Genomic DNA, 23,181 nt, shown 5'->3' on the forward strand with positions numbered 1-23,181 from the left:
AAAAATATGTATATAAATCTTAATCTAAAGAGGATTTTTTTAAACCATTATTTATAATTACTTAAACTATAAAACAACACACTCCAGTACTGACAATAGCACCATCCATTTTTGAGGAATAAGAGAAGTATTTTTGCCACCAGCGGATATTTCATCGTCGAATTTTTTAAATTTCTTCAGCAAATACGGAGAAATTTGAGAATATACAGATAAACAATAGATAGCCGTCACAGGAAAAAAACAGGAGACTTGGCAGGTATGTATAACTATAAAACATAAACCATATTTTTAATAGGCCATTTCAGAAGTAGAATATGGAAATGTTAAGGAGAAAAATTGCCTTAAATGCTTCAGTTTCGCTCTATATAAGTACCTGAAGTTTCTAGTGGTATAAGTTATAAGGGTTTTACATAAAAAAAAAAAGTAATTGCATGTTTTGCAAAATAATATGTCACGATTGCATTAAAAGGAGCATGATAGTCACTTTTTTTAATTTTCAACAAAACAAATTTAAAAATAAAGAGCAATACAATTCCACTAAATTAATTAATTGGAGAAAACATAAACCATATTTTTAATAGGCCATTTCAGAAGTAGAATATGGAAATGTTAAGGAAAAAAATTGCCTTAAATGATTCAGTTTTGCTCTATATAAGTACCTGAAGTTTCTAGTGGTATAAGTTATAAGGGTTTTACATAAAAAAAAAAAAGTAATTGCATGTTTTGCAAAATAATATGTCACGATTGCATTAAAAGGAGCATGATAGTCACTTTTTTTTATTTTCAACAAAACAAATTTAAAAATAAAGAGCAATACAATTCCACTAAATTAATTAATTGGAGAAAACGTAATATAATAAAATAATAATACAAAAATGACACAAAGTAAATCTTAAATGAATGCAGTACAGTTAAAAGGATCTCTTTTAATATGTTTTTGGATAAGACATTTTAAATAGATTATTTCATCATAATCTTCAGATGAAAAGCATTTTTTAAGCACTGATAATAATAGTACTGAGAATAGATAAGATACCTTGCAATACAGGTCTCCAAATGATCGGTCAGGAGTGTCGTAGTCAGTGTCATCAATAACAATTTCAGGTAGTCCTTTAACTTTTTTATTGTGGTCTAGAGAATAATAAAATAATGTAAAAAACCTTTTAAGTTAAGACATTATGCCATTTAATCAGGGACCAATTGAGACAGTCCCCTTACAAAAGATTTCGAAATTAAATTTCTGAAGAGTAGTCGTAACAATAAAAGAGAATAAATTGAACTGCACAACTCAACAGAAATACAGTCAAAACCCACTATAGCGAACCCTCAAGGACTTCACTATATCCATTCCGCAAACAATTTTAACTAATGGTTTCAAACTCCCCCTTTTTATTACAGATTATTCAAATAAATAACCAATAAAATGAAATACAAAAATAACTGAAAAATAATACGTAGTAACAAAAAATGTGCTGACTTATATTTTTTATTTCTCTTCGTCGTGCGTACAAAAAAAAATCTTTAGCTGATGAACAATGCTTCACATTAGATATGGAAACACTTTCCAGGGGTAACACAGAAAACACTTCCCACTTTATAGTTTTAAAAATTTTCAAGACTGAAAATTTCAAAATCAGAAGTGGGCATGTCCTGTTCGATAATTTTAAGTAAGCAAAAAATTATATATGAATTCCTTTTATAAAAATTGTGAACAAACTTTTCAATAAAAATTAAAATACACAAAATACATTTAAGGCTTATAAAAATTCCATATTTATTTTAGCAAACCTACTATAGTTCAGGAGTATAAACAAAAAAATGCAAAGTAATTAGTTATTTCAAGCAAAAATAACCTCAGCTTTTAATTTTTTTCGAACAGTTAATTTTCCAGTAAAATAAAGTACTAGCATTTTAAGGAAAAGAATAATACTTAGTTAAGTTAATACTTTGTTAATAAATAACAAAAACAATTTTCAAGCTAAACATAGTTCAATAGTAAAAATAACATTCAACAAAATGTTGATATTTAATAAACGTTAAGTCCACAATGCTTATTAAAATTAAGATATATTGATTAAAAATATATTGCATGTACACAACTATCTTTACAGTATATCTATATTTATCAATTTTAAAAAGAAAAATTATGAAATTTTAATTACAAACTAAAATTATTTATCAATTTATATTTAATTAAAATTATTTGCGCATCACTCTCTTCTAACCAAGCAAATCTCCACTTATTTTTTATTCCTACACCGTTAACTTTTAAAGCATCATTGTCATTGATAAATTCCATTATAGCATTTAATAACTCACCCCCTCTCACACCGTGACTAGTAGACACGTGAGATAGAAAAACAATCCCACAACAATCCACAAATTTTGCGAATTTCACTTTACTTCACTTCTAACCAATACCAATTTTTTTTTCTAAAGAAAAATAAAAACGGAAATTTATTCAAGCAAGCACGGAACTTACTGATTGATCTTAAACAGGAAGGTGAAGTCACATGTTGCAGTGACGTTTTCCCCTACACACCTTCGACATTAGAGAAAACTGGTTCTCTCCTCTGACGTTAACCTACATACGGAACCAGGAAAAGAAAGAATCGGTCGTGTGGGACTTTTCCCACTGAATCCGTCTATCGCATAAAATATTAAAAAAAGAAAAAACTTAGAATTTACCTATAGTAATATTCCGTTTCGCTCCATCTTATGTTTTTTTTTTTTAAAGGATGGAAATCCGTCAAAACAGGAAAACTTTCACCCCTGACACTTCCAGACTCTCCGATAATTTTTCATGAATTTATGTTATTCTGCTTTTTAAACCTGTCTACCCAGGCATTTGAGAGCATAAAAGTAGTCACAGCAAATAGCTTTGCAAATTCATCTGCTTTGACTTGAAGCATTTGTCCAGATACTGGAAGATTGCGGCTTTATGAATGCAGAACCAATTCAATGATGCTATTCAATAATGAAGCAAACAAGAAAAAATGCTTCTCGCTACATTCCATGCAATAGATGGTTTTAAAAATCAGTATATGTATTTACTTTGAAGTAGAAATTTCAAAATCATTACTTAGAAAATGAAGAAAATAAAATAAATCGAAGACAGAAAAAAGTTCATAATATACAACTTCCTCTCTCTTTTTTTGATTCACTATATCCACAAGAAATAACACTATATGTGTATAGCAAGGAATGGGAGCGAACATTTCGCTTACTCTATCCGGGAGTTCACTATAAACCTTGCTCGCTGTATTCTAAGACATTTTGAAAACAGACAATTGAAGATTATTTTTCTAAGATAAAGTTCACGCATCCATATATTAAAGTTTAGAGACAATAGTTTGGAGACCACAAACAATTGAAATCACCGATTTTTGATAAAAGTCGGTGATTAGCTGAATTATCTTTTGCTGTAAGCTGTAATTATTTTTTTATTTAGTACTCAAACCAACACAAAACCTAGCCGGCGTTTCATTAGATTTAACCATCAGTTCAGCATGTAATGCTAAGATATTAAGGTTATTAATTATAATTTTCATTAAAAACATTTCAATACACAAAAAATATCCAAAACTACAGCTACTCCTAGAAAATTAAAAACACATTTAAATAGTAATTAATTTAGATATAACACATTTTATTAACACAGAATTAGATGCATATAGTAGGATTTTTCTTTTTTAAAATTCTAATTGAGAAATTATTTAAATTTAATATTAAAAGTCTTTATTGAATCATTAAACCTAGCACAAGTCAGTGTATTGAATATTTCTTGGGGTTTTAGCATTGCGTTAAAATATTTCATTGTGTTAAGATAATTAAAACATAACATTTATTCTTAATGTATTCAGATTGTGTCACTATATCTGTGGTTTTAAATTAACCATGTCATTTTATGATAGTTTAAACGAATATGCTTTTTAAATTCGGAAATGTTTCATTTAGTCAGTCTACAGATTTAGAACCAGTTCTTAACACTAAACATACCATGACCAGTCAAATGACTGTTTAAGAACTTTTGCATCAAAAATGTGCTTATCATCTTATCGTTGTTGCACATTTGACTTTTCTTAACAAAAATATACAGTTAATATTTTATTATTATTATTTTGTACTTGTGACAGTATAGTACTTGTCGTATACCTATTTTTACCACAACTGGTCATTTGACCAGGAGAACAATTTATTGTTTTATAAGGTGAACGGATCAGAATTGACAATGTAATGCGTATTCAACGTATTGCACTCGATGAGTTGTATATTTCTGCAAAGACTGCTGCGTAGTGAGTTCAATCAGAATAACAGTGAATTCAAATGTCAAGAAAGTACCTACAATTTTAGATTGACATTTTTGTGCAAGAAAAAGTGACAAAAACTATAAATGTTTTGGTAAGTAGCTTATATTTCATTTTGATAGCTTTAATTCATTTCTAACTAACTGTTAGTTTTCACCCAGAAAAATGTTGATACTATCAAGACAGCACAAGTTCTTAGAAGAAATAATATTAATTGTAAGAATAATAATTCTTATATATATACAAAAATTATANATTTTAATCTCTGTTTACCTTGGGGGTCTATTATACGGAAAAATCGATTATCCGGACTTCGGAAAGTCCCGCCGATTCCGGATACGCGACTTTCCACTGTATATACAAAAATTATAGAAATAATAATAATAATAAAGAAATAAGTTTGCGGAAAATGTAGAATGGAAACACCCTGTATACGTAAAAAATGCATTGAGCAATGAATTGAAAATTCTTATGCCTTGCATGTACATCGAAATTAGCAATATACAATTTTGTTTCATTATAATAAAGTTCTTTTTAGTTCACTTCCTTTCTAACATCCATATTTCATACATTCAATCAAGAAACATAAATTACGGTCATTTGACCGGCTATGGTAGAAATAGGTATATGCTAAGTGTTGGTATGCTTAGTGCTAAAGTTCACAGACCTGTTTGTTAAAAAGAGTTTAAAATTTATGAAAATAATGCAAACAATGGTTTTAAAAATACTGTATAGTTTGTCTGAAGTTAGAACTCCCCTAACCAATGGTAACGAGGTATGCCTATTTCAGGTAGGAGTGTGTGGTTTAGGACAGGTTTAAGCTAGGGTCGGACAGAGGAAGGGAATCTTTTTCTCCGGTCTATTGTGTCAGCCCTAGAGTGAAGAGAAGCTATCTTTCCTGAAATGAGTTTCCATAGCAGCAGACAGCCTCAGACTTAGTGGCAGAGGGGAGTTCTTACCATAGACAAATTATATTGACATTCCTTTTTCTAAAAAAAAAACTATAACAAAATATTACATGAAAGAACCATAAAATGTTAATGATGATGCGCTTGATGTTAGAGAACTTCCTGACATTTAAAAAAAATACCACTTTTTAAAAATATATTTTATATTAATTTAATGTTCAGAAGTTCAATAACTAAGCAAATGTATGCTGGAAGTAAGATATCACAGGGCGACAAATTTTAATTTTGTTTTTACAATGTGATGCAATTGATTGATCATCTGACACCCTTTCCTGAGAAGGAAGAAATTCACACAAATAACATTTCACCCTGACTTGAGAAAGTTCGCGAAATTCCAGCAATGTTCCACTAAGCGATCTACTTTACTTAACTAGGTAGTTATTGTAATGATCAATAGGCGGCATCACTAAAATTTTTATGAGGACAATTTTCTAAATGCTCTATTATTTTTTAATTCCAACTTTTAGTTCTCACGTTCTCACTCTCTCTATATATCTTGTTCAAATCGTTCATAAAATACTTTTAATTCATCCACTCAGGTTCAAATACAATTTTTTAAACTTGTAGCGAATGACACTCGATGTTAATACAGTTTTATTCAAATATTAATTCATTCATTAAATTTAATGAATTAATTTTAGTTTTATAGGGGAGAAAAAATTTTAATTATTTAATAAAAAACAACTAAAATAAAATTTCTCTTTGTTCTTTTTTTATTACATGTTTTATTAAATGTTACTTAAATATTAAGAACATGTTTCAATAGCTATCCTTTTATACAACTCTAAATTTTTTATTCAATATTAAGAACATATTCTTTTATTTTTGATTTAGAATAAAAATTCTACACTAATGTTTTAAAATAGAAAAAACAGAAGTCATTCTGGTTGATATCAATTACCACAGCACGAGGGGGGGGGGAGAGTTGTGATATATAATTATTGTTTTTAAATACAATATGTGAAATTATAGTGATAAGCCACAATAGAACCAGGGGTCCCACTTAATTTCTAAAAATTGCATACATTTTTGTATCAGGAAAATTTAGGTAATGTATTATTTTGTATCAGGAAAATCTAGGTTTTGTATAAGTTTTTATTATGTAACAAGCAAGTTTTGTAACTGAAAAAAAGAAAAAATTTTATAGATCACAACAAATATCACAGTAAATAAAAGATTCTGTTTGAGATCCATTAAACACAATTTTTTTTTTTACAAGATAAAGTAAGCAAAAGCACTAGAATAATTAATTTATTTTCCTGGGAAAAAAAACATTTCCTTGAAGCTAAAATTGCCTTTATCAGTAAACTAATAAATAATGAAGTAAATATTTGTTTAATACAACATAACAATTGAAAATGTATTAAAACTTTACTGCTAAAATTAAAAACATTAATTTATAAAAGGAAAACCTGTGATGAAAATTCTATCCAAAAATTAAACTCAATGAAGCTTAGATCATTAAATAATGATGCAGACATGGGACTACTGGAAAAAGAAATTATTTGAAATCTTTTACAAACTATGGATATAATTAGGTTTTTTTTTAATAATAAATACCTAATAATTAAATAGTAAATACTCAAATGCGTGATACGAATTTCTTGTATCATAACAATATCACGAGGAAATATAAAATGATAAATATATAAAAAAAAATATTTTAAAAACATGCGGAAATCAGCAGTAATAACTGCCTGAAAAAACACAATCAAAACACCGCATGAATTTAGTGCAAATTGGGCATGCCACAAAAGATAACTCAAATGCATGATTGGAATATTAAGCACCAAAATATTACGATATAAATATTGGGATTTCAAAAAATCCACATGGAAATCAAAACTGCGAATGGGCACAAATTGAATGCATTAAAAAGTGACTACTCAATTTGAATCTCGTACATCGTAATATTATAGGGGTTTTAAAAACCACGAAGCACTAATTATCATTGCATAAATTTGAGATCAAACAATAACATTCATTATAAGTTAGTATCGAAGTTAATCCTCAGTATGGCCAGACGATTTGAAGTTTCTCTGACTTTCATAATTTAAATTTGCTTATTTTCAATTAATAATTTGGCATACACAAAAGTATTTTAAAACTAATAAAGTTTGTTAGAAAATGTAGACATGAACTAGTTTTCAAAAAAGTTTTATTTCAACATTTCAAAAAAAATTTATTCTAAATAAAAAATACTTAATAAAAAGTTAAAATAATGATATTATTTATAAGAACAAGAAAAATTAATATCACTGGATAAGTTTACAAGTAACGGATAACTTTAGTGATATTACCTATCCATGAAGTAACTAACTATTTAAATAAGGTAGATTGGAATAATACAGTAACTCCATAATTCAAGAATAAAGGCAGTTGTCAATAGTGACATCAAAACAAACTAAGAATGACTAGCAAAATAGAAAACAAGCATTAGCAAAAGAAGTAACTGGCATGTTTATAGCCCATTCCAGAGGTTGGAAAATCTACATTTTTATTACAGTTAATTACAACTACAGCTACTTTTTACTACAAACATAATTAACCAACCACACAACTTTTTTTTTTTTTAAATGTCAAGATTACAAACTACAGTCAAACCCCGTTACAGTAAACCTTCGAGGGATCGAAATTTCGGTTCACTATATCCGTACTGCAAACAATTTTAACTAATTTTACCGAACTGCTCCTCTTTATTATGCATTATTTAAATAAATGACCCATAAAAAGAAATAAAAAAGTGATTTAAAAACAATATGCAGCAACTAAAAATGTGTTCATTTTTTTCCTTCTTATTACTCTTCGTCGTACGTACAAAAAATTTAGGGATGGCGTTTTTTTAAGGATGGGAAACTGGATTTTTTGTTAATTTTTTCATTCAACCTTCAACTTTTTATGTCTTTTTTGACAGATAATATTTATAACAAGAAATATTAAAAAGTTTTGATTCTGTTAAGTGTTTAAAACTTAAGTGAATTTAAAAAACAAAAAAAGTTTAGTGAATCAGGGACATTCTCATTACATCCGCTGCTGCAATTTGTAAGCTTTGATTCAAAAGTTTTGAACCTTGTTTCTTTGCTAAACTCATGTTAAAAGCAGTTGCATAGAACTGCTACAAATTACTGGGGCTTTTTTTTTGGATTGCACTGCTGACTATATTACTATTTTCGAAAAATCGCACATTACACTAAAAATTATGAAAAAAAGTAGCTGCTGCAGAAGTTTTCCTATTTGCAATGGATTAGCTACAGCTTCTGCCCCATTCAATCTTCATTAACAGGGTGAATAGTCAAATCTTTCAACAAAAAATAAGCACCTTTCAAATATTTTTCAAGCACTCAAAAAATATTTTTAAGCACTATATACATTAACAAAATGCCAAATAATTTTTAAAGACTTTGCATGATCATGATAAAATAACTAGTTTAGGACAAAGAACTCTTTTCTTGATTATATTAGCCACCGTTAAAAGATAGAGAGATTTTTTGGTTCGATTCCAGAGAGGGGAAAATGAAGCCTGAAATGGAGAATATCTTGCAAAATGCAACAAAGTCACATATGAGAGTGGAATAATCTCACCGAACAAAGCTCAGTAGAAGCACATGCAGACTCACAAGTTTTCCATCAAACATGTAAAATGATTGGCACTTTCATACGCTATGAACCAATGGTATGCTGAAATAGATTGTAGTTGAATGACTTGTGAAAAGTGTTGGATAGAACAACGTAAAAAGCATGATTTTGCATAATATGTGGCGATAAAACGACATGGTAAAGAAAAAAATCTCATCAAGCATTTTTAAAAATTAAGCACTTTTTAAAAACACCCGATGAAAAAAGCACCTTTAAGGGCTTTAAAAAACGAAAATCGAAAATAAGCACCTTTAAGCACTTTTCAAAAACACTATGCAAGATTATTAAGACAATGCAACATAGATAAGAAATTAATACGATGTACCTTCACATGAAAATAATCATAGAAAATGATAATTTTCATAGAGAACATTTAAAATTACAACAGAACATGATGTTCCGTCAACAAATCTGACGACCCAACACATGAACATAAGCTCTAAGCCAAGGACAAAATTAATACATTATTGTAATGATTGTCACATTTACACTTAATGTAATGTGACAATATAATCTTTAATTTTATCTAATCCCTTAATTCTCTTTAAACTTTATTCCTTTTTTTCAATATAGCAACTTTTATTTTACTTTCTTGTTGACCTCGCTTACAGTCAACGAGGTCATCGCACTTTCTGTGGGGGAGAATTAGACCCTCTTTCTTTTTTACTTCTTTTATTTTTTAAGGGGGCTAACTAACCAATCTCCTTCCTCTAATTTTCAAACTCTCCTCCTCTTTAAATTTAATTGGCTGTAACTTTTCTGGTCCTACCCCAGTTAAGGAATTTTTAAGCCACTTTTAGGAGATTCTCTCTTCGTGCTTCCTCCTTGCTGGTTCTTTTTTCCCCGGGATACGGACTTCGGGCCGTGTCGAGGGATTTTTTTAAAACATTTTTTTCTTAACCTTTATCTTAAATTAAATGCATAACTATAATCAATTTCTGTAAATTTAAAATCAACATTTTATACCTTTAATTCTCTTTAACATTAAATAAAAACCTTCTCGAATCTAAGCTTTCTTTCCATATTTATTTTAATCTTTAAATTACTCATTCTTTTATATTTTACTCTTATCTATGATGCCTTCTTTGTTTTAATTCTCCCGTCACCCATTTCAATAAAATGCCTTTCTTGCGTTAGTAGATGTGGTGAAAGATCCATGTCACTAAATAAAATGATATGTTAATAATTTAATCTTGTGCAGGAGAATGTTTTATTTGCCTCTATTTCCATGATGATTGTCTTTATCATGTCCTCCTGTATGTGTGTGGTTAGTACCTTTTTTATTGTTAAGGGAATTTGTAATTTTCTCATTGGAAACATCATCTTACTGTATTAAATGTCAAGTCTGTATCTGGATATAGCATGTCATTAATCGTTTTCATCTTTAACCTTAAATTTATTTTAGTTTCGCCTTTTTTCCAAATTTGGTGATGCCAATTTATCCAATTAGTTCAAACCTCACATTTTGTGACCCTTTGAACCTATTGGGTTATTGTTATCCCACATTAGCTATGTACTACCACTTTCCTTAAAAATCATTTCCCCCTTAATTTAATTACCATTTCACACTATTTTCGGCCTTAAGTTAATTATTATGAAATTCAATCTTAACTATTTTTAAGCATGACTATATCCAAATGCATATACAAATATATGCACTTATACAATTTTTACAACCCACCATCTTTATTTTAATGTAAACAAATTTACTTTATTCGCACCATCACATATTTTATTCCAAGTGTTACAATGATATAACCCATAAAATCTTAGAATGTTATAATGCATAAAAAAGAAACTAAGAAAGGTTTTTAAAGATTTCACAAGAGTTGGAAAAAATAATTTGTTTTGAATGTTTTTAAAAGAAAATCTTTTTAAGCATATATAAATTTTAAACTATCTTTTTCAAAAGAAATCCTCAAATTGACAGAACAAATTATTTTTTCACTCACAACAGGCAAGTCATTAAGTTTGAATGATAGTCTTAAAAATATTACCTTGTCTTCGAGGGGATTCAGAATACCTTTTCCTGGATTCTAAAAAGTAAACAAAGAATTTTAAGACATGAAAGTAAAATAAATTTTCTTTATATTCAGAGATATAAATAAATTTTCTACAATAATGGAAAATTTACGAATACAGCATGTGATGCCACAGTAGGCATTACATATTTCCTAGTTCTTAAAATTTCTTAACCTTTTCTCTTTAATCATTCTTAATGGAATTAAACTAAATCAATTATTTAATTTTTACATTTTATAAAAAGCGAACATAAAACATTTCTTTTTTCTTCTTCTTAACAATCAATGTAAGGGGATAACTTTTTATTTCATTACTAATGTAGACTCATTCATTCACTAAAATCCAGTTATAACTCTTTATCTCTTAATGCAAAAATGTTTCAGTTACACTAATTCTCATAGTCTTTTTGGCGATTTGCTTTCGCCAAATTATTTTCAATAATATGGATTACGGGGGTTGCCTATGTTATTGCCAACCTTCGATTTTTAATTTGGCTTATAAATTGGCTCTTGATCAGGCAGGTCAAGGGGGATTTATCTTCCATGGCCTGTTCTTATTAGCATTATTATTCAAATTTTATTATTCAATTTAGAAAGTTTTATTATACAATGTTTTCATTACAAAAAAAAATGAGAGAGAATTTCTCACCCTTTCTCAAAAACAGGGTGAGATTTCAAAAAGTTAAGTGAGATTTCTAAAAATTCAAAAAACTCGAATAGCCGTGGAAAAAAAAATTTATTTAATTATAATAAATTTTTAACGTCTTATTTTTAAAGCATTGAATATTTTTGCTGCATCATCACATGGAAAATGTTCGACATCTATTTTTTCATCAGCTATTCTCATTAGGTTGCTTAAATGCTTATCAGTCAATCAGTTTTGGGCGCTAAGTGACCTCGCAACAGATGCTGACCTATCCTCCACATCTGCCAGCATAGGCTTTTCAATTATTTCTGCATTAGAATAGTGAAGTTCGTTGAAGTTATTTCCATGTTCATACTTCATGCTATGTCTTCCAGCATAGCATAGTTTTCACAGTCTTCAACTTTTGCAAATTGCTGTAAATTGTCGATAAGGGAGTTTGGTAATTCATTAACAGCTAAAAATAGAGCTGACTTTAAATAACTTATGATAAAGGACTCATTTTTTTTTNGTTCTTATTAGCATTATTATTCAAATTTTATTATTCAATTTAGAAAGTTTTATTATACAGTGTTTTTCATTACAGAAAAAAAATGGGAGAGAATTTCTCACCCTTTCTCAAAAACAGGGTGAGATTTCAAGAAGTTAAGTGAGATTTCTAAAAATTAAAAAAACTCGAATAGCCGTGGAAAAAAATTTTATTTAATTATAATAAATTTTTAACGTCTTATTTTTAAAGCATTAAATATTTTTGCTGCATCATCACATGGAAAATGTTCGACATTTATTTTTTCATCAGCTATTCTCATTAGGTTGCTTAAATGCTTATCAGTCAATCTGTTACGAAATTTTGTCTTAAATCAGTTTTGGGTGCTAAGTGACCTCGCAACAGATGCTGACCTATCCTCTACATCTGCCAGCATAGGCTTTTCAATTATTTCTGCTTAACGTAAGATAGTGAAGTTCGTTGAAGCTCTTTCCATGTTCATACATCATGCTATGTCTTCCAGCATAGCATAGTTTTCACAGTCTTCAACTTTTGTAAATTGCTGTAAATTGTCGATAAGGGAGTTTGGTAATTCATTAACAGCTAAAAATAGAGCTGACTTTAAATAACTTATGATAAAGGACTCATTTTTTTTTTCTCAACTGATTTTTTTATTTAGCTGAAAAATATCCATATTTGTTTCGTTTTGACTGTTTCTACCACCATTTGTTTCATTTTTACTGTTTCTACCAACATTTGTTTCATTTTCATTTGCCCGTTACGGAGTAGAAGATGTTGCCGTTACAAGGTATTTGTCCATCTTACATTCATGCACAAAACATTTAAACATCTTACATGAAGAAACCTTACCTACGGTGAACACGTGGTTGCAGAGAAATGTGTTTTGAAAGGGGTTCTGCTGTTCGCACCTGTTCTGAACAATACTGGTAAATAGGGAAGTTAAATAACAAGGACCAATGTTGAAAATAATGAAAGATTAGATTAAAGAAAAGTGAAACGGATTTTATTCAAAATCCTGGAAGACTAAATTTTTTTCAAAATTCGAGAGATTCGCCATTTTGAAAATGATTAATAGAGTGGGTGAATTTCTCACGTTAATAATTTTTTAATGCGAGAAAAGAAAAAAATATGCGAGAGACGGCAAAAACATGCAAATCGTACTCTTCAAAAAGGAGTTACTAAATGTGTGTTTTCATTTTGAGATTCAGTTGCTGTAATAAATAATACAGTATTAAAAATATTTGATTTTAAAAGCTAAGTGGAAATCAATCATAAAAAAATAGAACAAAAATTTCTTCAAAAATTTTCATTATTCTCAAATGAAAACAGAGAAATCACAAGCATTTTCCCTCCACTCCGATGAGAGAGAAAATAGTCTTTTGAATATTATGAAAAAAAAAATCCTTTAAAAATTTCTACAGAAAAGAAAACTAAAATTTTTTAATTCCCAAAGGAAAAATCTTTCTGCAAGAAATCAGTAAGGTTCTGCGACAATGTCGCCACAATTCGGCCACAGGGAAGCTAGGATGCCTATTGTAGCATTACGAAGCATTTGAAATTTTAATAGCTTTTGAATAAATTAGAATTTCTTAAAAAGTCTCACATTAAGATCATAAATAAATAAAAAAAATTTCAGCATGTCAAATTTCAACTGTATAGCTGCAGTTCTGCAGACTGCAAAGCTACTTGCATGATATTTTTGACTATCAGTTTAACAATTAATGATTCGCAAATTAGCTATCAAATATTAAATTTTTTTATTCCATCTTACTCCCTGCGCAATTTTCAACCTCATAATTTTTAGTTCGGTTTAGTTTTTCTCGTTTAAGAAAAACAAAGAAAATTAAGAAATTTAAAAAGTGTTATTTACTGAGCATAAGCTGCAAGCATATAGAACTTAGAAGAAAAATTATTAAAATAAAATAGTTTTTTTTTAAAAAATTTAAAAATATATATTCAAAAGACGGAAAACAAAAAAATGAAAAGATATTATATCTTTTCATTTTTTTGTATTTGTTTTCCAGCTTTTTATTATATATTGTATATATATATATTAAAATAATATTTCAGTTTATTAACTTTTCTTCTTCGCTTTTCATTAACCATTAATACTTTCCATGTTTTCTCGATATTTTTAAGTTATATATACATAGTTAAAACAAACACACTACATTTCCAGCATGTGCACAGATTGCACATTTTTTTTCTTTTCAAAACATGAATGAATAAAAGGAATTACTATTCACATGCATGTATGAACTATTAAACAATGGAAGTTACCCAGTCAATTCAATATTTAAAAATTTAGAGGTAAAATGACAAAAAAACTTATTTTTTCTCTTTTCTTGGAATATTAATTACATGATTAAAAAAAATCATGTATGACTACGTAGGGAGTCATAAAAGTAACTAAATGAAATTTTTAAAAAATTATTTAGTTATTATTTGCAAAACGTAAGATTTTTCAAAAAATAAATAATTGTTAATATAGGGAAATACAACATACATTCGCAAAAAGGGGAAGAAAAAAATGAAATAAAAAATATAGAGGTTATATTCAATGTTACATATAACAATTTAAATTTTTGTTAATTCAAAAATATCAATGATTGCAAATGCTCAAGATGTACAAACAGAAGTAAAATAAATCTGAATAAAATGTACATTTTCTAAAGATATTTTTATTTTCAAATCAAACTTTTATTTCAATCTAAATGCTTTGTTTATGCATATTGCCCTTGGTGCTATGAATATTTTAAATGCATTTAACTTTCAGTTTGTAAAATAAAATTATTTGTGATTAAAGCTCAAAAGAAAAATAATCTTCTTACCATGATCTTTAGGAGATGCTGAGCGTCTTTTTCTATAGTCTGAAATTAAAAAAAGGCATGCACATTAAAACTAAAATACTACTTTAAGTAACAAACAGAGACAGAAAAGATATTTATTTTAACAACAGGGTATCCACTAAGCAGACATTTTCTTATTCCATGATATTTCCACATAAGTAGATGATATTTAAGAATGAATTTTATTAAATAAAGGATTACTTCATTAAAACTTCATTACTTCAACCTTCATACTACCTACCATGGCAAGTATATTTACCACCACTATAACTTTGGTATACCATTTGTTATTTTAACTCCAGCTCTGATGAAGTAATATTGAATAAAATTGGTTACAATATGCCTGTGTTTAGGGAATATAAAATAAGTTATAACATATAATTCCTTTTTCAATTTGGATAATCAACTAATATAAATGAGCATTTTCATCTAAATTCAAAAAGCATTTTAATTAATGTAACCTTACTAGAAATAAATGGCCCTTTAAAGTGTTAAAAAAATAACTGAGGGTGTAGCCAAATTTTCAAACAAAAAATAAGCTACGTTCAAGTACTTTTTAAACACTATAATAATATTTTAATCACTTAAAAAAAAAAAAAATAAAGAAATGAAAACCATAATAATTAGGATATGCAAGCCAAAAAACTTTTTTTGTTTGTTATTGATAAAAGTTCTTCATCTATGCGAACATAAAATTAACAGAATGACAAAACATTTACAGGTGTTACAAAACTTACAGGCAATACATTATGATAAAATAACAAAGATTCTTGATGTTATAGGTCAGAAGAAAAAAATTCACATGCAATCTTAAATGTATTTAATATGGAGTTGCTCATTCTATTTTTTAAATTAATAATAACAATATCAAACTATGCAAAAAAAATACTTTATTTCTAAGTTTAAATAAAAATTTATAATATTAATTATAAATGATTACTCAACAAAAACATTTACATGATTAGAATAATTATTGAACATACTGAATTGATAAAAATGTTTAGAGAATTTAGCAAACTAAAAAAACCTAAATGAATTCATATTACAAATGTAAATCAATGAATGGTGCCATATTAATTTTTTCTGTTGGTTCAATTCAAATTTTTAATTTGTTGGTTCAGTATTTCTTTAATGGAACGATTAAAACATTTTTCAATAATTTTAAATGAAGTTACGATGAATATTAAACCTAAATATTTTTGACTAGAGAAAATTAAAGGGTCCCTATAATTACCATATTTAAGAAATTTAAGATAAATTAAATTTTAAATTTCATTAGTTTTTAAATTAAATGATTAATCGATAAATTATATTATTTTGAAACAACAAATCTGAATCGCAAAACATTTCTAAATCCATTTTCTAAGTATTAAAAATAATGAAAAGTCCTTCACATCATACTTTTTTTAAACAAAAATCTTGCCTCGAAAAATTGAGTTTTCTCTTTAAAAAAAATAATAACCCAAAAGTACTGAAAATTTTTATAACAAAACCAATAAAATAAGATTACAATAAAAATCCTAAAATATTTCATATAATTAATGAATAGTTCTTTACGCACAAACGTTAAAAAAATCTTTTATTAAATGAAATGAGGAAACTCTGCAATTGTTCACTGCTCCCAACCCACTTGAAAGTACTTTATTAGTGAATGATTCCCAACTTTAATTCAAGGATTGTAAAACCAGGGGTCTGTCTGGGTTTCTTTAAGAGGTGTTTTGAGGAAAATTCAGACATAAAAAATTTCATTAAAAAAAAAAACATAAAAAATATGGCAAAATAAGAAATTATTTTCACCCTACAAATAAAAATCATTTATGACCGGTAAATTTCCATATATTTTTCCCCATATATTAAAAAGTAATTTTGCCATTGTAAATTTGAACTTAAAATTGTAGCCAAACTTAAAAATCCATATTACATAGTAAAATTTCAACATGCATTTAACAATACTAGAACTAAAAGAATGAGACTAGAACTTGTTCGAATGTTTAGAATGATGTTCGAATTTTGAATTGCTGTATAGTCGTTTCATTTTAAAATACTCTTGGATTTATAGTTTTTTATGGGTATACAAAAACAAAATTTTAAGAGGCAGAGAATCTTAAACCTTGCTTTTTTTAAAGTATTTTGTGAAACTACCATTTTTTCAGACGATGAATTTGTGAGGGTACCGCAAAACGGTAGTAAATTTGCCCTGGACAGACCCGATTGTAAAAAACAATAGTCAAAAATATTATTTAAATAGCTTAATATATTATTTCATAATCTTATATACTCATTCAGTTTTGTTTTATCTATACTAATGTTGTCACACAAAAGAAAAAAATAATCCTATGCAAATTGTGTGATTGGTGAAATATTAGCCACTCCCTTAGAATCAAATATCGTGGAATGTCTGATTCCAAGTGAGTGGTACGGTATTGAATGTTCGAGGATCCAAACTTTCCAGCAGGGAAATAGTAGCTCATGCAATAAGCCAGATTAACTGGGGAAATAAATTTATCAGATTATTATATTGGCATAGTGATACGGATATGATTTTAATGCTGGAACATATAAAATATTATATCTACTTACTGCTGGAATTTCTGTAACTGTAATCATCCTGAAATAGAATTAAAAAAAAAGTAAATACACACATTTAGAAATCATACATTATTGGTGAAAGAGAAAACATTTCTCAAAACAGTATACCATACTATTTTTAAAAACGACTCACTAATAAATATAGTTTGCTCTGCTACATTGTAATACGAGCAAATTTTATTGCAAATGAATAATCATAACAGCAGGGGTGATTGTGATGCAAAGACAAAAATTTGATTTTTAATATATTTGACTTATATATTTGATTTATAATATATTTGACTTATAATTAAATTTCTTATAAATAAAGAATACCAAACTTTTATAGTAACTAATTTAGGAAAAAACTTAGTTCTTACAAGAACCCTGATATTGGATTTTAAAATCGCGTGAACATGAAGCACGATATTGGATATTAAGAACGCAATAATAACGCAAGAATACCAAACTTTTTTAGAACGTTTTTTAGATATAAAGAACGCAAGAATACCAAACTTTTATAGTAACTAATTTAGGAAAAAACTTGGTTCTTACAAGAACCCTGATATTGGATTTTAAAATCGCGTGAACATGAAGCACGATATTGGATATTAAGAACGTGAAAACATAAATCACGATATTGAATTTTTGAATTGCGTAAGTAGAAATCGCGATGCACAAGTTTTAGATTCTGTGAATACGTATAGCCACATAGGATTTTTAACTCGAGTGAATACGAATTGCGATATTGATTTCAAAAACTTGTAAAAACAAATTTAGGTGTTTGATTTTTAAATCATGATGTACGATTTTTAAATCATATTCACAATGAGTAACTTTCAAATCGGGTAAATATGAACATCGAAGTTTGATATTAAAATAGCAAGAATATGAATCACGAAATATTAGCGGATTCCAGCATAATTTCAAATATTAAAAAAGACAAAAATCCGACAAACCAAAAAAATTGAATAATAATAATAAAAGTTAAAGAGTTGCATGCATGAAAACATCGTTAATGTGATTCAAAATTTTAATTTTAGATAAAAGAACTTGATTGTTACTTTAAATATTAGATTGCAGTGAAAATTTCATCAGATTATAAGTTTTGATGTGTGGAAGTTAGTGAATCATTATTCTTGAGATACAAGGAGTTGCACGAAAAATCACACACCCTACTCCTAGTCACTAGACCTGGAGGGATGATACGAAAAAACCGGAATTCCGGGGTATACCCAGAATACAATCACCCCTGATAACAGTTTCAGATCACAGCATAAAAAACTTTATAGAACTGTTACATTAAAAAAAAATTTACCAGTACCAATTAGATATCAATATGTAATATAAATTTGTAAGCGAGTTCAAGATTTCTTTAATTAAAAATTTTGAAAGTAGTGCTTTAATATAATCTGGAAACAAAAACAGAGTGAATATGTTATTTAACAGCTTTGTACAAGTATGTTTCATACTAAAATGAACATAGTAAAAATTTGATAACGTAAAATTGTTAATCGAGTTACTTTTAAATAAAATAACTTAATTCATTTGATTAATAATTAATATAAAAAGATGTTAGATCAAAAACTAAAATTTCTCAGTTTTCCAAATCTATCTTTCGAGAATCCGCATTTGTATTCAGGGTGCGTAGCCAAACCTTTCAACAAAAAAAGCACCTTTTCCGTACTTTTTAAGCACTCAAAAAATACTTTTAAGAACTATATACATTAACAAAATGCAAAATCATTTTCAAAGACTTAACGTGATCATGATTAAATAACTAATTGTTCACAAAGAACTCTTTTCTTGATTTTATTAACCTTTATTATGAAATGATCAAGAGATTTTTCGGTTTGATATCAGAGAGTGCAAAATGAAGCCTGAAATTGAGAATATCTTGCAAAATGCAGTAGAGTTGTACATGAGAGAGCAATAATCTCACTAAACCCAGCTCAGTAGACGGACACAGACTCGCAAGTATTTCATCAAACATGTAGAATGATTGGAGCTTGCATTTGCTATGGACTTACGGTATGCCGAAATATATTGTGGTTGAATGAATTGTAAAAACGTTGAATTAAACTATGTGAAAAGCACACTTTCCTGTAATAGTGGCAAAATCTACATGGTAAAGAAAAAAAATCTCATTTTTGAAAAGGGAAATTTAAGCACTTAATAAAAATACCCCAAAATACCAAATTTTAAAATGATTTTAACAAAGAAATACAGTCAAACCCTGCTATAATGAACACAGTTTATAGTGAACTCCCGAATATAGTGAACGAAATGTTCGCTCCCGTGCCTTGCCACACACGTATAATGTTTTTTGTGGATATAGTGAACCAAAAAAGGAGAGGAAGTAGGATATTATGAACTTTTTTCTGACTTCATCCGATTTATTTTCTTCACTATTTGTTGACAATTTTGAAATTTCTACTTCAAAATAAAAACGTACACCAATATTTAAAACCATTTACAGCATGAAAAGTAGCAATAAGCATTTTTTCTTTATTTGCTTTTTGCTTCATTATTGAATAGGTTCAGCATTCAAAGAAGCCCCAATNTAATTGAAATTTAAAGACTAGATGAAATAGAAAATTTAAAGAATACTTCAGGGGTCTGTCTAGGTTTTTGTGAGAGGTACCTATTTTTTGAAAATTTAGACATAATTTGTTAAAATTAGAAATCATATTAAAAAATCAACACAAACATGGTAAAAATATGGATTTATCGTTTCTTGCGAGACACAAAAATAGCATTTTAGGAAAAAAGTTTTTTGTCAAATTATTCTACCGTTTTTGAGTTGAATTTGTGTTACTAAGTTGTGCTACCGTTACATACAAAGTTTAATTTGTGAAGGTACTGCTAAACGCTAGTAAATTTGGCTTGGATAGACCCCTGTACTATAGCTATTAAAACAAAGTTTCAATTAGTAAACCATAATTTTAATTTAAAATTGTGATGTGTTTATAAATGTAGACATTCATCAAAAAATAAATAAATATTTAATTTATATATTTTTTTATTAAAATAATTATTTTTAATTCTATATATCAAAATAGATAAGTTAAGCCAAAAAAATTTTTTTTTAAATTCTATGTACTCATTAAATTTTTTTTCACAAAATTTCTTTATAGAAAATCAGATAATGTCAAAGATACTGTAAACATATTATAACCCTACTGCTAACATAACCCTACTGCTTCAAATAAACTTTGAAGAGAAGAATGACACTATATCAGGAAAAAAATATCTGAATTCATCAGCCTTTTTTTTTTCTTTTTCTACTTTTGGCATATTAGGGTAATTTCCTTTTAATATAACCTCAAGCTTCAGAAATATACATTTTCCACCAATAAAATATAATGTAGATTTTAATTCTAGGATTTTTCATTCAAAAGGTGGAATTTTAATTAACGTTATTTGCATTATTTTTTGAAAAAATCATGCTTATTAATTACTTTCTACAGCTATGCAAGTCTATATTAAGACAGCATTAAATGTTTACCTTAATCTGTACTTTCAATCTCAAGAATCAAAACATTTTAAAAATGTAATTTCAAATGTGTTGGGATTTAACAAACACCAAGAACGAAAGTAATTTCGTTAACTAAAATTAATTAATGCAGCAATTTATTTAAAATAAATTTTAAAACTAAAAAAACAAAATAATAGAAGTATCAATAATTTAAAACACTGATTTTTAACTTTTAAAATCAAGATATATATTTAAAAAGAAATAATTGATTTAAATCAATGATTTTTTAAAAAAAATCATTTGATTTAAATCATGATTTAAATCGTGATTTAAATCAAGCTGATTTAAATCAACAAACCCTGGTGCATAGTCAAAATATTCAACAAAAAATAAGCACCTTTTAAGCACTTTTCAAGCACTCAAAAAATATTTTTAAGCACTTTTCAAGCACTCAAAAAATATTTTTAAGCACTTTAAGAAAATATCATAATTGGCAGGGTTGGAAAGTTTTTGACAATTGACGATTTTATCTTGTTTTAACCGTCATGTCAAAAAAAAAAAAAACTTTTGGCATTGTTTTTGACAATTGTCAAAAATCATGAAATTTTGAATCATATAAAACGAATGACGTTTTCATACGCTACGGACTGACAATAAACCAAAATAGAATGGGGTTGAATGAATTGTGAAAACGTTGAATAGAACAATGCAAACGGTATCTTTTTGTATCATAATTTGAAAGTAAAATCAACAAAGTAAAGGAAAAATCTCGTTTTGAAAAAGAGTAAATTAATCACTTTTTAAAAACACCCAATGAAAGAAGCACCTTCAAGGGATTTTAAAAAACGAAAATAAGCACTTTTAAAAAACGTTACGCACCTTGTATAGATCTCAAAGATGTATTGTGGATATTTGGGCCTGTGTGGGGTATAGCTACCATTATCAAAATTATACTAAAACAATGTGATTAATGCCTTTTAAAACATTTTCAACTTTAAATTTTTTTCAAAGGAGAAATTCATATTGAAAGATAAATGTATAAACAAGTTGCTTTTTTTCAAGTAAATATTTGTTTACCTAAATCCTATCAAACCCCAAAGCAAGTTTTCCTCTGAAAAAAAAATATAAAAACTATATAGATAGATATTAATTTACCTTTTTATACCTTTCAAAAGCAATTAGCATTTTCTTTTAAAAGACTGTTTCAGAAACAATGTTCATTTTTCCATTCTCATATAGTTGACTACAGAGAGAAGAATTTTTAGTCTCTCCTGTTTACCCACCAGCTATGTTGAAATGTATTGGAAGTTCTTTTTCTACAAAGGATGATTATTGATTTTTCAATTATCATTAATTAAAAATAATATGACTAGCAAATTTACTACTTATTCTAAACCTCAAAATGCTTAAAACGACAACACAGTAAAAATCAATGCAATAAGTCTCTGGCTGCCTAATTCTGTTAAGCAAAAAAACTGCATAAATATTAGAATTCATGATCGGACACGCCATCTGGGAAGAAGATCGGATCCATGTTTATACCCTCTTCTTTTTCTCTCCTCTTTTCAATTCGCGATCGCAACGAACTATAGGGGGTATTGTTGCATGAGACTAATACCTGCGATTTCTATATGAACAGTCATTCAGTTACTCTGGAGACGTCTTTAATGTAGCGTGTAACATTGTAACGTTCCTTCTTTATAGTGGCTTATTAAATTTATAAAAGAAAAATTTTTGATATCCTTTCTTATTCAACCGAAAACAAGATGGTATATCTTTTTTTTAAAGAAGGAACATCCAAAACACATCTGAAAAATATTTGTAAATAAACAGAAAAAAATATGCATCTTCTTATTCGAGTTAAAACCTAATGCCTGAGAAATAAATAGTTTTACTAAATTTAATGATATAACCTGAAAGGCCTATTTAAACTTTACATTCCATAGTTTTANATTAAAAATTATTTTTAAAGTTTTTTTTAAATAAAATTGTCACTTAGGTCCATAATGACGTTTTAGCTGACGTCACACTAGCGATAGGATCAGATTGCGTTGTCCATTAAAATTTCATGACAAGGTGGTTTTAGCTGAGCATACAAGACTTTGCGAAAAGGAACCTTATAACTACCTAGATTTAAGAATATTTTCACCTTGAAACTAGCTTTATTAAAGGATTTTTTTCACGCTTGAAACCCCTTAAGACA

At 27.8% G+C, this 23,181-nt stretch overlaps 1 protein-coding gene across 4 annotated transcripts in view; it reads right to left on the reverse strand.

Annotated features, from left to right (window-relative positions):
• The window catches only part of LOC107457188 (uncharacterized), a 70,691-nt gene extending 48,258 nt beyond the window's left edge, over positions 1–22,433 (reverse strand). For 2 of the 4 annotated variants that reach the window (XM_071179856.1, XM_043053624.2), the window contains exons 1-4: positions 17,513–17,634; positions 14,915–14,953; positions 10,909–10,947; positions 1,037–1,131 (exon numbers count right to left, since the gene is read on the reverse strand). In XM_071179856.1, the coding sequence (XP_071035957.1) occupies positions 1,037–1,131; positions 10,909–10,947; positions 14,915–14,953; positions 17,513–17,576 (237 nt within the window). In that variant the 5' untranslated portion in view covers positions 17,577–17,634. Of the gene's footprint in view, positions 1–1,036; positions 1,132–10,908; positions 10,948–14,914; positions 14,954–17,512; positions 17,635–22,029 lie in introns of those variants that run through there. The other 2 variants (XM_071179810.1, XM_043053625.2) reach the window with 2 other exon arrangements.
• Between the last annotated feature and the right edge of the window lie 748 nt (positions 22,434–23,181).

This window comes from Parasteatoda tepidariorum, chromosome 1 (genome assembly GCF_043381705.1).
Source record: "Parasteatoda tepidariorum isolate YZ-2023 chromosome 1, CAS_Ptep_4.0, whole genome shotgun sequence".
NCBI lineage: Eukaryota > Metazoa > Arthropoda > Arachnida > Araneae > Theridiidae > Parasteatoda > Parasteatoda tepidariorum.